A 17862-nucleotide genomic window follows, 5' to 3' on the forward strand; every position below is an offset into this window, starting at 1 on the left:
GGTTAAATACTATGACCAAGTTCACATGGCTAGAAGGTGGAAAAGCCTAGGTTTAAGTCCAGAATCGTCTTATTCCAAAGTCTTGCTTCTTTCCAACATATTTTACGGATCGCTAAACTCCAAGAAAATGAAGGCAGAGTGTGTGTCTACCTATCATTACCCTGGAGCTTCTACAATGAGCATGTATTTTAAATGAGACGTATTTTAAAAAATATTTTTTAATCCAAAAAATACCTATGATACTTACTGAATGTATGACATCATCACATTACAATGATAAAAAAGCTTCAGTGTTCTGATCAATAAACACATATGATGCCAATTCTTAATGCTATTTGAAAATCAGGAGCCATTTTCAAAGAAAGCAATCACAACCTGTAAATTCCTAACAAGTCTCTACAAATCTTGTACCAAAAGAGGAGCAGAGAAATTCGGTGCTGAAAAGTGAGGAAGGAACTCCCAGCACCGAGTCTACATGTCACTCTCTGCAGGCAAGTGGAGGCCCACAGGAGCCCCGTGACTTGCCCAGGGTCACACAGACTGACTGTGGGAGCCGAGCCCAGAAGTGAGGGGATGGGCACAGGGCATCCTGCACTTTCAGACAACAGCCCCTTCCACAAAACTCCCCCTTGGTAAGAATCCTGAGAGAGTCCCCAGGGAAATACCCAGCACAGAAAACTGATCCTGCCCGAGTTCTAAAGATGCTAAGGGCCCCTCCAAGCTGTGTCATCACAACATCCACTTCAATTAACCCCATCAACATTAGACTAAAGCCCAGTTGCTAAGGTTCAATGGCCACGCCTGTGGAATATGATGGTAAACATTAGGTGTCAAATTGGCTAGGCTATGGCACCCAATTGTTTGGTCAAATATCAGTCTCTGGACTGATAAATAAAGCAGATTACCCTCTATAATGTAGCTGGGTCTCATCTAATCAGTGGAAGTCCTTAAGCACAGAGACTGTTTCGCAAGGAAAAAAAAATCCCCCCAAGGATGCAACATAGACGCAGAAGACCTAAACAGACATTTCTCCAAAGACATACAGATGGCCAACAGGTACATGAAGGGATGCTAAACATTGCTACTTATTAGAAAAACGCAAATCAAAACTGCAATGAGGGACTGCCTCACGCCAGTCAGAATAGCCATGATCAAAATGTCTACAGATAACAAATGATGGAGGGGGTGTGGAGAAAAGGGAATCCTCCTGCACCATTGGTGGGAATGTAAATTGGTGCGGCCACTATGGAGAACAGTATGGGAGTGCCTTAAAAAACTAAAAACATGGAGAAGGAAATGGCAACCCACTCCAGTATTCTTGCCTGGAGAAACCCATGGACAGAGGAGCCTGGTGGGCTACAGTCCATGGGGTCGCAAAGAGTCGGACACAACTGAGCGACTTCACTTTCAATGTAGATAAAGAAAAAATTACATCTTTTTTTCATTAACCTTTAAAAAAAAAAACTAAAAACAGAGTTACCCTTATGATACAGCAACCCTACTCCTAGGTATATATCTAGAAAAGACAAAAGCTCTAACTCGAAAAGATATACGTACCCTCATGCTCACAGCAGCACTAATTTAATAGCCAAGATGTGAAAGCAACCTAAGCGCCCATCAACAGAGGAATGGATAAAGAAGATATGGTGCACATAGGCAGTGAAACATTACTCAGCCATGAAAATGAATGAAGTAATTTCATTTGCAACGGCATCGATGGGCCCAGAGACTATCATAGGAAGCAAGTCAAAACAAGTATCACATGATATTACTGGTATAAGGAGTCTAAAAAAATAAAAATAAAAATGAACTTATTTACAAAACAGGAACAGACTCAGAAACATACAGAACAAATATTTGGTTACCAAAGGGGAAAGGAGGAGGACAGGATCAGGAGTTTGGGATTAACAGATACACACTACTATACATAAAATAGATAAACAACAGGACCTACTGTATAGCACAGGGAGCAAAACCAATACAGAATTGTAAAGTAAAATAAAGCAAAAATAAAAATAAATTTAAAAAAAAAGTAAAACTCAACATTCAAAAAATTTTTAAAAAAATGTAGAGCATAGGGAACTGTATTCAATTTCTTGAAATAACCTATAATGGAAAAGAATCTAAAAAGAATCACCTTGCTGTGCACCTGAAAATAACACAGCATTGTAAATCGACTATACGTCAACAGGTAAAAAAGAAAAAGAATGCAACGTAGAAATCGTGCCTAAGTTTTTAACCTGCTGCCCTGCAGAATTCAGACTCAAGATTGCAACATCAACTCATAACCTAAGTAACCAGCTCACTGGCCTGCCATGTGGATTTCAGACTCGCCAGACCCCACAATAATCCAGTGAGTTAATTCCTTAAAATAAATATCTATAGGTAAGTAGATGGATAGATGGATATCCACATGCAGAAATGTTTATGTGTGTATGTATATAAACACGTACATATGGTTTTGTTTCTCTGGAGAATCCTGACTAAACGATGGAGAATGAATGAATGATGTTCTTAGCTGCACACAGAAATTAGAGAGCAACCAGAGTAGTAACTGTCTCATGAAGGCACCGTGCTAGCTAGCCCCATGGTCAGAGCTGCAAACTCTGCTCCTCCCTTCACAAAGCTGAAAGTAAGTGAGACTTCAAGGCCGTAAGGTGGTAATATTGCTTATTCCTTTTCTTTTTTGGTGGAGCCATGACAGGCAGGATGTTAGTTCCCTGACCAGGGATTGAACCTGTGTCCCCTGCAGTAGAAGCGCAGAGTCCTAACCACTGGACCACAAGGGAAATCTGCTCTTCTCCTTGAAGAAAGGACACTGCAGTCTGAGAGGTTAAGTAACCTGGTCAAGCCACAGAGCTGGTGTGCAGAGTCAGGGTTTTAACCCACATTTGCATGACTCAAAAGTCCACAGTCTTTCCACTTCATTGCACCCCTGATTTATCTATAACATCATGAAAGTCAAAAGGAGAAGCTTCAGGAAAAATGGAGTGGGTCATAGTGTCAAATGCTTCAAAGAGGTCAAGGGAGGCAGGCTGAACCGGAAACAGCTCCCTCCACCGCCCTGATCCTAGATACAACCACCAATCAACAGCTTCTTACCATCCGTTCCAAAATAAAAGACTCAACTGTTTGTGGAGGAGAAGAGACACCTTTGGGAATTTCTCCTAGAGGGACCCAACTGGAAATTCCACCACTGAAGCTAGTGGAATTAAAAAGTCAGAAATGTCTGTTGTAGACTCAAGTCAAAATGTAAGTGGAAGAGTAGAATTTTTTTTAAAGTCCTATAAAAGTACAAAGAATAGTAAGTATGTAAGAGAGAGAAAATAGGATAAGAGTTATAGAAATGTCAAATATTGTGTAATCATGCAGTGTGTTCCACAGGGACCAATGAGTGATAGGAAATACCCAGCAGGTGCTCCCAGTGTGATTTTCCATGAATAAAATGCCTGTGTTCTCAAAATATAGGGTGTTATGAACTAAACAGGGCTTCCCTGGTTGGCTCAGTGGTGAAGAACCCACCTGCCAGTGTAGGAGACCGTGGGTCAGGAAGATCCCCTGGAGGAGGACATGGAAGCCCACTCCAGTATTCTGGCCTGGAAAATCCTGTGGACAGAGGATCCTGGCGGGCTACAGTCCATGAGGTCACAAAAGAGTTGGACACAACTGACTGACTAAACAGCAACAACAATGAACTAAGCAGAGTGAGTTTACAAGGTTCACTCAACGAAAGTCATCACTCTCACCCAGCCAGCCCAGTCACTGGTCATTACCCAGCTGATTGGAGCCAGAGATCTCCGCTCTTCCAGATGCAAGAGGAGAGCATGAAGAATGCAGTCTCTTATTTACAAGCTGCGAGGCCTGCAAAAACTCTGCAGCGTCTATCTCTCCATTTGGTGATAAGTGATCTCCAGGGGCTCAGAGAGGGAAACTGTTTGGGTTTGCAAGTGTAGGTGTTTGTCCTGACTTCCTGCTCTCACAATGCTTTCATTTATTCCAGCAAACGCAGCCTGATGATTCACTGGAGACCAACTGTCATTTGTGCTGCTCCTTGGAGGTAACTCAGAGCTGGTGGTGTTTGGGGTGTATGCAGATTGGCCCAAGTCTCAATAGCTTGTTAATTCCTAAGCTGATGAATGAAGCAATGCTCAGAGTAGGAAGAAGTTGCCAGACTCTGCCAAAGGCCAAGCTTTTGCTCACAGCGTTTGGTTCTCGAGTTTCATTCCACGATCTCTCAGCCTAGCCCAGAGCCAAGGCTGTTGAACAAGGAATCTGGAAATCCAGGTTCCATACCAATTTGCAGGATTTAACCTCTTGAGAGTCAGTTTCCTCAGCAGGACCTCACCAAGGGCCCTTCCATTTCTAACGTTAAATGAACCCATGATTTAAATGAACAAGTGCACGTATGTATTTCCTCGATCAGACAACACCAAGAACAGGGGTCTCCCATCAACACCCAATACACCAGCCATGCAAGTAAAAACTGTATCTTCTCCCAGAAAATGCAAGAGAAGCAAATGAAAATTCAGAATGAATTTCAGAATTCAGAACAATTCTGGGAAACAAGCTTAATATACTTTTAGCATACCTAACAACCAGTGAGAAGAGTTATACTAACATCAAAAAGCGTGAAACATCTAGAAATAAACTTCCCTTGAAACACACACAAAATCTACACGAAAAAAAGTTTAAAATGCTGATGAGGGACACAGAAAAATACTTAAACAAATGAAAACACACACTTCATCTTGGACAAGAAGACTTAACAAAATAAGATATTGATTCTTTCAAAATTAATGTCAAATTTTAATATTATCCCAGTAAAACACCAATGGGATTTTTAATGGAACAAGGTGGTTCTAAAGTTTCTATGAAAAATAAATAAGCAAAAACAGTGATCAAATTCTTATTGTTTAAGAGATTAATAAGAATGGGCTAGCCTTCTAACTATACTGAAAGGTATAACAGTCAAAGCATTTGATACCAAAGCATGAATAGATTAATGATACAGAATAGAAAAATCCAGAAATAAACCCAAATATATAAAAAAAATTTTATGTTAAATATATATCCACATAAGAATTTATATACATATACATATGTATACATATACATAAACAAGAATACATATACATATGAGAATCTACATTTTTTTTCAATTCCCATTTTGAATCAGTGGGAGGTACATGGGATTATTCAGGAAATGATGCTGGGACAATTAAGTTGCCATTTGGAAAAACATAGGTTAAATATATTTAACATGTATACTCTACATGTCACAAACAACCAAAAACAAAAATTCCAAATGAAAATCCCAAAAGCAAAGCCACGAAAGTCCAAGAAGAAAACATGAGATTTTAAAAACAATCTCAACAGTGGAAACAGATTTCCCAAATATTATACAAAATTCCAAACTCAGAAAAAAATTGATAAACTGAATTACCTTTTTTAAAAATCCTGATTTTTAAAAAAAACATAAAGTCAAATGAAAAACCAGGAATAAATATCTTTAAAGTATGTTTTAGACAAAAAGCTAATTTCCTTCTTGCAAAGAACTTCTAAAATCAATGAGATAAACAGCCTATTTAAAAAAAGAAGTAAAAAGAAGTAAAGAATATGAAGAATTGAGAAGAGTTCACACAAAAGGAAATACACCTAGCTCTTATCATAAGAAAAGATGTTCAACCTCAGTCACTGTAAGATAAATGCAAAACAAAGCTCAGGGATAGTAAACGGACAAAAACCAGAATATTTGATAACAGGCTCATTTGACTAAGGTAAAAAAAGGGCACTCAAAATTGCCCATGAGATTGCAAATAGGAAAAACCCCTAAGAGTAATTTGGCAATATCTATAAAAACTTTATAGGTAGAGATATCCCTTGACTCAATAATGCCACTTCTAGAAGCTGATCTTGTAGGTATATTTGCATAGGAGTGAAATGACACAGATATGGGATAGTAATTGCAACATTGCTTGAAGAGCAAATGACTGGAAACAAATGTTCTTCAAGAGGGTACTGATTAAATAATGAACTACTCAGACATACTAAGTAAAAAAAGCAAAATGTAAAGCAATGTGTATAGTACCCTACCACGTGTAAAAAAAATGCTATTATAATGCGTGTGTATGCATGGACAGTTAATGCGTATAATCAGTGCAAGAAATAAGTTGTATCTAGTACATGAACTGAGTATCTGGAGAACAGATATAAGAAGGGCAATTGTTTTCCACTATATTCCCACTTACAACGTTTTATTTGTGTACTATTCAAGAAACTTCAATGAACACAAAGGCCCCCAAACTGGAGATTCTTCAGCCTTACACAGGACCTGAAGAATCAGATTCTCTGGGGCAGGAATCAGGGGCGGCAATTCTAACAAGCACTGTGTGTGATTCTTGTGCAGAGAAGTTTGAGAAGCCCCAACGGATAACATCACTGGAAACGCAAGTTATCAAAATAATAATAGCAACAGTGATGTAAGCAGTAATGAACACTTCTTTGGAAAGATAAAGTCTAAGACACCACTGCCAAAATCTTGCACAAGCTTTCCTGAAAAAAAGGAAAAAAATTCTTTGGCACAACCAAGCATAGATAGAGTTTACTCCATGACGAAGTATTCCCTGTTCTCTCCGGTGTTCGGTTTTAACCACTGTTAATCCTTTCACCAGCTTGTAATAGTTTAGCAAAATGCTTTACTCTCATCTTTTGAGCTAGGTAAGAGCATAACAAGCCTTACTTGAAATTATATGAAAAGGAGAGAAGTGAAATATTCAAAGACAGCACACCTCCAAATTCACCACTTTTCAGCTAACAACTATGCACTTTCCATGTTCTAAGGAAGCTGATGACTGGGAGAAAGGAAGAAGCACATATGTTTAATAGATTTCTTCAGTCTAGGCATGTCTGTGTTGCAAGTCACAACTGTGTACTTCTGAGATGCTAGGGGCGAGGGCAAGGGCATAGCCTCAAGTTTCACACCGTTTTGGCTCCTCCTCTGTGTTCAATTTCTCCCCCTTTAAACCAAGGTGAAAAAACAGATGGTGGGGGTGATTAGGAGCATGCGCTCTGGAGCCAGACGGCCTGGGTTCAAATCCCAGTTCTGCCACTGTGTAGCTGGGCAAATTACTTAACTTCCCTGTGCCTCGGCAGACACAGCTGTAAAATGGGGATAGCACCACCTCATTCACTTGGCATGGGAATTAGCTACATTGATATAGGTGCAGCACTTTGTATAGAAACTGGTAATGCTGGATAAATACCTGTAATTACTATTTCAGATAAGTCATAGACTGTCAAATGGTAAAGCCAGGGAAGGGGTGGAGAGACAGGGAGAAGTCTGTAATAGCTAAAAAGACACATAAGGCAAACAACAATGAAAAGTTGGTTATTTCCAAGAAATAAAAACCCAACTACAAGATACTGAAGCAACGGGCCAAGCAAAGCAAAGCTGTTTTTTCCTTGTTCGGCTGATGCTCGGCGGCCAGACCTTTCCATTTTCCGGTCTGGGTCTGTATCACTGGACAAGTTTTATATCAGGAGCCTCCAACCCAGCAGGTCTGGCATTAGGGGGTGGCAGGACCTCTTACCGAGCCCCTGTGCTCATGAACATGACCAGGATTGCCACCCTCAGTGTCCCCAAAGGCAACAGGAGGACTTGATCTCCACAGAAAAACCTGAGGTGACGAGGAGACTGGACGAGCTCAAAAGGAATCCCAAATTCACCAGCTTCCCTGGTCGTGGACCCTGGGAGCCCAGACCGGATTGCGAGCCCACCATGGCCTCATTGCAAATAATCTGCACTAGGGATTGTGGGCAAAAAAAGCAGATGGAAGGGACCCCTCAAGACCACATGGCCTGCTTTCTCCATTTTATGGTTGCTGTGGAGACTGAGGTTCAGAGAGAGGAAATGACCCATCCCGAAGCTCAGTAATACCTAGATGATTATCTCACCACAGGGACCACTGGTAACTGAAAGTAGAAGCCCTTCTACTAATTAAACATTATTTCATCTTTAATTGCCATATTTTAGCCATTCTTAAAAAAAAGTATTCTTATTATTACACATAATAAGTATCTCATTAAAATAATGACATCAGCCATGAAACTATCCCTTCCCTGTAACGACTGCTGAGCAGGGGGCATGGTGATGTATCCACTGTCTTACTAGTTCTCCAGGGCAGACTGCAAAGATGCTGCACAGTGCCTGGAGGGGTCACCACTCTGACCTGAATCTCAGAGCCACCTCTCCATCATCCTAGCTTCCCTTTCAAAGTTATTTGGGACTACCAAGCATAATGTACTTATCCAAAGTTCCTACAAACTTACTTAGGCTCTCTGCCTAATATCCTATCGTTGAACCAGTTGAAAACACCACATGATTCCTTTCCTCTGCAGGTCAGGACAGTTATCACCTTGGCCCTGACCCACTCCTCCCTTCCCCAGAGACCACAGCAGAGGGATCTTCTCAGAACCCAGCTCCAGCTAAAGGTTCAGCCAAAAAAAATAAATAAATAAATAAAGGTTCAGCCACGCAGAATCCATCCTGGAGTTTCAACTGGCCAAAGCTGCAGACACCAAATTTTTACCCACGGACTGTGTTTTGAAAGATCTGGTCTAGCAAGTTGATTAATATTTGTTTCTCTTTTTAAATAATCCAAATTACATCTGATGGTTCATCAGAGCATCCAAACAACAGAAGGTAACCAGTGCCGCCAAACTGACTTGCTATTTCAACCCCAAAAAAATGCATTTTAATTATTCTGAGCTGCCTTGTTCTGAAAAAAACATTTGACCTCTGCTCTGCCCTCCCACCCTCTGTCCACACACCTTCTCAGAGTCACAGGGATCCAAAGAGCCCGGTGGACAATGCAGGTAGACACTAGAGCTACCACGCTGCCGCAAATGGAGAGCAGCCTGCAATATGGCTGAGCCAAAGGCTGACTCTATTGCCCTCCCAACAGTCAAATTTACTTCTGATCTGAAACTACATCAGATTTCCAAGGACTGGAGAAAACATTTCCCATGAGCAAGAAATTAATTTGCAGGGGGAAATGATTGGCTCCATCCATAGGCACCAGGAAACAACATGAAGTGACCCTGAAGAGAGACCCCAGACAGAGCCCTCAGTTACGTAAGATGACCTGGACTCGGCCAAGGGTGACAGAGGACACAAATTTTGCGACACTCAGTAAGGGGGTCTGAGGATTCTTTAAACTGAAGTGCACCTTGTATTTAAATGTATTCCCTAGTAAGAAATGACTTGGGTTTTGTAGATTATACTTTAGGGGAGAGTGCTGAATTTATATACTTAGAAGAAACTACCAAACGCCTGCTTTAGACAATTACATGTAAGCAAGTACCACTGAAAAGGCCAGATTAGGGGAGTCCATTGTGTTAGGACAGGCTACAAGAAGCCCTTTCCCCCTCTTTCTGCCCCTTATATTTCAAGAATTCCTCCCCCCTCCCCTTTTTTTTTTAAAAGAAGCGGCACTTTAGAACCTAACTGGTATCTTAAGGATTAGAAGGAGCAATATTTGAGACCATCCTCAGAAAAAAAAAAAAAAGATCCTCTGAAAGACTCTGTAAGAAAAATTCATTTTCCAATCAAAGCATATTAACTTGAACATCTCCCAACTCATCAGAAATCACTCAAGGTAATGAGAACCGTAAGAGGAGGAAGGGAAAAAAGAATGAGCCAGTGAGGGTAATTTTCTTCTGCTGTCAGATCATACCAGTTCTACAAAACAATCAGCCGAAGCCAGACTAATATTTCTGAAGCGAACATCTCTGCCACCAGCCACCTGGGCTGAGGGGAGACAGGGGGAATTCCTCATTCCACTCAGCCCGACTTAGTTCAAAAGTGCAGGTAAGCCAAGGGACACGACTCTCACTGACCATAAACTTCAGATACCCCATATGGAGTGAAAGTGAAAGTCACTCAATCGTGTCCGACTCTTTGTGACCCCATGGACTATACAGTCCATGGAATTCAGGCCAGAATACAGGAATGGGTAGTCTTTCTCTTCTCCAGGGGATCTTCCCAACCCAGGGATTGAACCCAGGTCTCATGCATTGCAGGTGGATTCCTTACCGGCTGAGCCACAAGAGAAGCCCAAGAATAGTGGAGTGGGGAGCATTCCATTTGGAGCAGCACCATATGGAGTGACGTATCCAAAACATGCATGCACTGCTAAGAGCTCACACCCTTCCCTCCACATCAAGTTCACACAGTGCCGGCTATGCACCAGGCACTTCACATGGGTGTGAGTAACTCATCTCAGTCCTGTGAGTTACATGTGTGCATATGCTAAGTGGATTCAGTCACATCCAACTCTGCAACCCTATGGACTGTGGCCCACCAGGCTTCTCTGTCCGTGGGACTTCCCAGGCAAGATTACTGGAGTGGGTTGCATTCCCTCCCCCAGGGGATCTTCCCGACCCAGGGATCAAACCCGCATCTCTTATGTCTCCTGTGTTGGCAGGCAGGTTCCTTAGTGCCCCCACATGCCTTATGTTATGAGGAAAATGAAAACTGGGTAGCTTGTCCAAGGTCACCAAGCTCTCCTTGCAGAGCAGGGACTTGAAACCTCGTGGTCTCACCCCAGACCTCACTCTCTTAAACACTGTCCCTGCCCATCATAGCGTTATCAGGGTACAAGCTTCACTTCACTGACTTCACTGACTTCTCCCCCCACACATACACATCCCAGGCCTGCATCTGGCTTCCAGCAACACCCCACCACAAAAGACGACTTCCCTTTTCCTGGTTCAGACTGGACCCCACAGATTGGCTGTAATCAGTACATGATTTACAGAGGTGTCATGTTTAGGGAGCCAAAATGAAAGGCTATCATTTAGTGTTGTGAAAGAGCCTCCTCATTGAAACCCAGGCCGCTCCAACCATTTTCTTTCTTCTGCTGAGTATAAAGACTTTAACTTCACGAGAGCTTGGAGATGTCACCACACTCTGTAAAACGGAGGAACTAGGAAGGAATTCCTTCTGTCTCTGGGCCACAGAGTATATTTCACTCAGTGGAAAAGAAACTCAGGACTTTTTCAATGTTTTCAAGGCTTGATCCTAAACAGAATGCTTATAATCACAGATAGTGTCATATAATACTGGGTCTTTTTCACTTACAAAATTGTCCTCAATGCAACGAAAGTGGAAACTTGATACCATATGTCAACTTCAGACAAAACAAGGTATAAAACAGCTCCAAGAGGACAATTCATTGAAAGTCTGTAAGACCATTTGCAAATATCACATGTACTTGCTTTATATGAATGTCTATAGCCATACACAGTATCAGAATGAAACTATAAGGGAAGGAATTCACTGTACAGAAGACAAAACAATACCCTTTTTATTTTTAAAACTCTGGTGAAATAGGGTTCCATATGACATCCCATTTTTAAAAAAATTAACGTAAACCAACCTGCCTGTGGGTTAGTCATACTATAGAGACTTCATCATGGTGTGTACAGATGCCTAAAGTATTTACAAATGTTATCTGTTAGGTAGTAAAGTTTTGTTGCCATTTTTCCAGCACATATTCCACAGTAAAATAAAGGGGCGATACTGGTGTTCTTATACAAAAATTCTTAACAAGTGGATAAAGGCAATTTACCTGAGAGAAGATTTGTTCTTGAAATATTTTTTTCACAACTGGAAATATAGAAATGGGATGTAGTTGTAAAAGAAGCATAAGAATGTCTAAGTTTACATTTTCTTCTTTTAAATTATTTAAGTACCATTAAGTTAAAATGTTTACATTCATTATAAAAAATGTTGTTAAATCTTTTATGCAAATGATTTAACACTGATTGCTGCAACGCAAATTGCACTTTTTAAAAAAATTATTGTTTACATGGAAGAAAAATATCTTTTGTTTGCTACCCTGTTTACAAATTCGGACTGACTTCGGGTCAGTCGCACAATGTGAACTTTGAGAAACGTCAGTCACAGTGTATGTTACAGTTACGATGCAGTCCTGCAAACCGAGTGATATTTTTGAAGAGACCTCAAGAACCGACTCAGCCTCCGGAGGTGTGTACCAAACGAAGGATCTTCTCCATGAACGCGCAGGAAATCAGGGAAGGGGGCTGTGGAAAAGGGGCGGAGAAATTCTGGAATAACCAAAACCGATCAGAAGAAGCACATGATTTGGGGCAATACACATAAAACTTTGGTTTAAAAATCTCTTTCGATATTCCATGGCAGGCAAGGCCCTGGTCGTAGTTCCGGTTTCTGCACGTGGCATGATGGACATCGAATCTCCTGGCCGACCCAGAGACCAGCTGCCTGGAAGCGGCCACCGTGGCCAGGGAGGCTGTGGGCTGCCCCGGTCCTTCCCTGGAGAGGTGGTCCCTCTTCTCCTTGGGTCTTCAAGACAGGGCCCCAGGGGCAAGGCAGAGCAAGCCTCTCAGGAGATTCATCTCTTTCAAATAAAGGCACAGAAATCATGTATCAGAGGAAGATGTCTGGTCAGCATCTTCGGCCCAGTCCGGACTGCTTGCCAAGAGGATCCGTGAAGGCGATCCCGTGGGCCGGCAGCGTCCTCCTCTGGTCCCCACGGCCACTCAGGCCAGGGCCAGGGCGCACCAGGAATCCTGCCTCACCGACGACGTGACTTCGGCCGGCGAGGCCAGGCTGACGCCGATGTACAGCCCGTCTTGACCTGAGTACTTCAGCTCGCTGTTCTCGGGGTTGGTGCTGTCCCCGGCACCGGACATCACCGAGCCGCCTGCCTGGTGGAAGAGGGGGACGGAGAGAAGGGGACAGACAGTTACCGATAAACGTGTCAGGCAGGGCTTCCCTGGTGGGGGCTCAGTGGTAAAGAATCCACCGCCACTGCAGGAGACGCGGGTTCAATTCCTGATTCAAGATCCCACTTGCAACTAAGACTGTGTGCCTCAACTACTGAGCCTGTGCTCTAGAGCCCAGGAGCCACAGCTACCGAGCCCCACATGCCCCAGAGCCTGTGTTCCGCAACAGGAAAAGCCACTGCAATGAGAAGCCCAAGCATCCGAGACTAGAGAGGAGCCGTCGCTCGCCACAACTATAGAAAAGCTCGTGCAACAATGAAAAACATAATATAAAATATATTAAATTATTATTTTTAAAAAATATGTCAGGGAGAGACAATCGAGATGGTAGACTAGCTGGCAGAGCTGCTCACTGGGCGGTGAGATGCCCTTGACCCAACCCTCGTGATTTCAGCTCTTAGAATCAGCCTCCTGCTCCTGTTATTAACTCATGGCAGGAACCAGCCGGCAACATCTGCATGGACACAGGTAGGAAGGGAAACTGGAGGCAGCCTATTTGTAAAAAGTGCCAAATGCTCAGATCTCTGACAGTGAAACAAACCACAACACATAGGTCCACAGGCCCTAAGGATGCCCACACATTCTAATCTCTGCAAAAGAGAAACTGCAGAGCACTGCATGGACACACACACACACAGCAGAACCATGAGGCTTAGCAGTTCTATTAAAGTCTAAGAAGGAAAAGATACATCGTTCAGCAAGGGCTGATAAATGAAATTTTTGGGCACTGACTTCATGGAAAATTAACCCATGCATGCTGCTGCTGCTGCTGCTAAGTTGCTTCAGTCATGTTCGACTCTGTGCAACCCCAGAGACGGCAGCCCACCAGGATCCCCCGTCCCTGGGATTCTCCAGGCAAGAACACTGGAGTAGGATGCCATTTCCTTCTCCAGTGCATGAAAGTGAAAAGTGAAAGTGAAGTCGCTCAGTCGTGTCCAACTCTTAGCGACCCCATGGACTGCAGCCTACCAGGCTCCCTCGTCCATACACAGGCTTTAATTCTTCCCAAGAAGAACAGGTCATATTTGAAGCAGGCCACATGATAAAGAAAATGCTAGCCTAGCATCTTATATCTGTCATGATCAAGACAATTATTTCTTGAAGCAAAAGGTCATTTTTCTCGTTTCATTCCCTCCATCCAAATTAAAAAAGTCAAATAACAAACATGATATAATTTAGTAAAATCAAATCAAAATAACTAAAATCATGTTTAGACCATGGTTTGAGAAAACAGTTGCATTTGGCTTTTTTTTTTAATCTAACCAAATTCAAATACTTTTAAATCACTTTGTCCTCCTTCTAAAGCACTGTAGTTGTTTAGACATTAAGTCATGTCCAACTCTTTCGGGATCCCATGGACTGTAGCTCACAAGGCTCCTCTGTCCATGGAATTTCTAAGGCAAGAATACTAGAGTGGGTTACATTTCCTTCTCCAGGGGATCTTCCCAACCCAGGCATTAAACCCGCGTCTCCTTCATTGTCAGGCGAATTCTTTCCCACTGAGCCACCAGGGAAGCCTGGTATTTCTTCTGAACTTTCAGGGTTTCCATAAACTACCATCTATTTGTCTTTTTAACACAGGTAGAACATCTTGCACTTTTCAAAGCATTTCTTTTTTATATTCACAAGCCCATTAAATCCTAAAACATCCATCTGTCTGGCCAAGTTGATGTTACATCCACTTCAGAGAAACACAGGGCACCAGACACAGGACAAATGAATGGAAGTTTCCCAGAGGGTCCCTGGCTCCACTCAGGGGCCTGGTAGTGGATGCAATCCTACCCTCTCCTCTCCGGAGATCTGGTTTTGTCTCGAATCCTCAGAATAACTGTATGGGACCGAGAGGCAGGACTGCAGGAAGTCTGACCACGGAACTTCCCCCCACCTGGATAGACCGAAACAGGCCCTTCCACACTAACCAACCCTTCCCCTCCCTGGCAAAAAATGAAGGTTTGTGAAAATCCAGCAACAGCACACCCCACCAAAACTTATTTTTAAATAACATGAGCTTAAAGATGTAAACAAAGGGCTCTGGGTGCCTAAAAAAAGGAAGTTTCACAAACTCATTGAGATGTCTAATATTTAAAGTAGGTTCTTGTGAAATAGATGAAATAACCCTGTTAAACAAACTAAAGCTATGGATTTACATACACATACAAATATGGTGGCCTTCCCAGGTGGCTCAGGGGTAAACAATCCAACTACAATGCAGGAAATCCTGGTTTGATCCCTGGATCGGGAAGATCTCCGGGAGGAGGGCATGGCAACCCACTCCAGTATTCTGGCCTGGAGAATTCCATGGACAGAGGAGCCAGGTGGGCTACAGTCCATGAGGTTGCAAAGAGTCAGACACGGCTGAAGCAACTGAGCATGCATGCACAAATATGGTGATTCCTTTTAGAAAACCTCAGCTATAAGCAAACTAACCATGGATCCAGACTTAACCCCCAAAGAATACATAAAAGGATGCTATTCAATTATGACAGGAGTCTTCAGTTTAGAAAAGAGCTGTCATACAACTAGTAGAGTGAGGTCCCTCGTACACGATTGCCATATCCAGCTTTATATTAGCTACCTATTCTCCCCAAAAAGCATTTTCTTCGCATCTATCTGACAAATCTGACTTCACCGCAACGAGTGCTGTTTTCTGGAATGGAGGGGTGCCTAGACTGGCCCAGGAAGCAGCTCACCTCAAATGGCCAGACATGCTGCGCTGTCACAAGTCACAACCAGCAACATCAGCAAGGCACAGCAGAGCCAGACAGTGGGGCTGAGAGCCCCAGAAACAGTCTCCCCCGGGTGGTGTGGGCAAACCAGGACAGATACACTCAAAAGTAACACTGCTCAACGGCTGTCACGAGTTTATCACTGTCTGAGACAGGAAGGTGGAACGAGAGGTCAGAAAAGGAACTGCAAAGAAAGGATACCTTGCAGACGGCCACAGACAGCCTGCACGGTGGGACCAGCTTTGGCTTTCCAATTCTACCCTGGTTGCAGCTACCCACCTCCTGAGCCTCCTCCCCAGGAAACCAGCCCTACCTCAAGTATGTTCACGACAATTAAGTGAGCTAATGTTTGCAGACGCAGAATCCCTTGCCATGTTAAACATTCCTTCAAGGGAAGCTATTGTTGTGGGTGAGGAAAGGGTGTTCAAAATTGGAAGAATGCAGGATGTGGGGAGGCCTGCTCGCAAGACAAGACGGCTGAAAAGGAAGGACATGAAGCAACGAGTCAGAAGAGGCTATGGGAGAGGGAAACTGGAAAGTCTGACCTAGAACTTTCTCAGTTTCCTCACCTGGAAAATAGAAATAAACAGGGAGCTACATCAGGAGATTGTTGCAAGGGTTAAATTAGAATATATAAAGAAAGCCCTTGTCTCTGACCATAGTCAAGACTGAGTGCGTGCATGCTACTATGAAAAAGTGTTAGTCGCTTAGTCGTGTCCAACTCTTTTCAACCTCATGGACTGTGGCCTCCCTGTAGAGGAACCTGGTGGGCTAAAGTCCATGGACTTCTCCAGGCAAGAATACTGGAGTGGGTAGCCCATTCCTTCCTCCAGGGGAATCTTCCCAGCCCAGGGATCAAACCTGTGTCTCCTGCATTGCAGGTAGATTCTTTACCATCTGAGCAACCAGGGAAGCCCTCTGCTACTCTGAGAATTTTGTTTTCGAGGTGAAGGAGCATGGACCTAATGGAATCTCCCCGATGTCATTCTTCACAGGCAATTTGCAGCCACGGATGGGTGGGAGCAGCCAGAGCTAAGTTCACTTCAACCAGGACGTTATTCTAACCATCGATGACGGCTCTCCTCAGAAAGAAAGCCAGGCCCTCCTGCACCCTTTCAAAAGGTTCACTGGCCCTTTATTAAATAAGCTGCATTAAAGAAATATTAATACCCTGAATATTATTCTTACACCTGAACAACAGTCTTAAAAGCTACTATTGAAATGCTTATTGTCTTCTTTGTTCAGACAAAAATGTTATATGGCAAGCAAATCCCAAATTACATGGGTGATGCGCTCCTGAAAAAAATATCAACTCGTGTGAAATCAAAAGCAATATCTGTTACCTGTGAGAAAAAAAATAAAATAAGTACTTGTGCCCAAGGTTTGAGAAACTTACTATTTAAGCAAGGAATGTGGCAATGCACAGCATTTTTTTCCATGTCAATCATACCTCAATTTTAAAAAATTGAAATTTTTATGTCATGATATATAATGAGATCATGATGAGATCAGATGTGATAGATAATGCCAGACCCCTCCATCCCTGATTGGTGGGGCTACACTCTGGCACTAACCTTAGAAGGCAGTTAGCAGAACCCATCAAGAACTTTATACCTTTCTAAGTGTTGTAATTTCACTTCTGGAAATGGATTGTAAGGAAAGAATTCAAAGGGAGGGAAAGACGCCCCACAGGAAGACATCCATTATTATAATAGTGGAAACCATGGAAATAATCTAATGTCTCATAATATGGGGATGGTCTGGGAAAGCAAGGGATATCCACTCAGTGAACAATTATGCAATTATTGAACCTAATAAGATCATGCAGCAAAATGGGAAAAATCCTGTAATGCAATGTTAATTGAAAAACCACAGGAAAGAAATTCTAAATAATTACAACTTATCCACGGGCACACATAGGTATTTCAAGAGAACCTAGGTGAGGAGGTGAGGGACCACCTGAGAGGGCCCAACCTATTATTAGCCATCCATAGCTTCCTTTCGAATATTTTAATGGAGTGGCACAGCGCAGTCTAACTCTGGGGGAGAGTGGAAGACATCAGGTCTGGAAACACAAGGCACCAGCGCTTGAGAAATGAGCTAGGCTGGACAGAGCCATAAAATAGCATGAAAAACAGGGAGGAATCAGATGGAGGGAGGATCAGAAGGGCCCACACACACCCTGAGGTCACCTCCATACCACCTGGCATAGATTGGAACCTGGCCAGCCATGCACGTGTGAAACAGTTTCAGGTACCTGAAAACATCACACAGAGTACACAGTTGGGCCAATCAGTATAACCTGAGC

The 17862-nt window shown here is 42.9% G+C and overlaps 1 protein-coding gene and 1 non-coding gene across 2 annotated transcripts in view; both read right to left on the reverse strand.

Annotated features, from left to right (window-relative positions):
• Positions 1-2716: 2716 nt before the first annotated feature.
• Positions 2717-2789, reverse strand: TRNAR-UCU (transfer RNA arginine (anticodon UCU)). The gene has a single exon. It is a non-coding gene; the product is annotated as a tRNA-Arg (tRNA).
• Positions 2790-12389: 9600 nt separating this feature from the next.
• Positions 12390-17862, reverse strand: part of GATA6 (GATA binding protein 6) — a 30940-nt gene continuing 25467 nt past the window's right edge. The window contains exon 7 of the mRNA XM_052660532.1: positions 12390-12750. Coding sequence (XP_052516492.1) covers positions 12583-12750 — 168 coding nt within the window. The 3' untranslated portion in view covers positions 12390-12582. The remainder of the gene's footprint in view (positions 12751-17862) is intronic.

Source organism: Budorcas taxicolor, chromosome 22 (genome assembly GCF_023091745.1).
Source record: "Budorcas taxicolor isolate Tak-1 chromosome 22, Takin1.1, whole genome shotgun sequence".
Taxonomy (NCBI): domain Eukaryota; kingdom Metazoa; phylum Chordata; class Mammalia; order Artiodactyla; family Bovidae; genus Budorcas; species Budorcas taxicolor.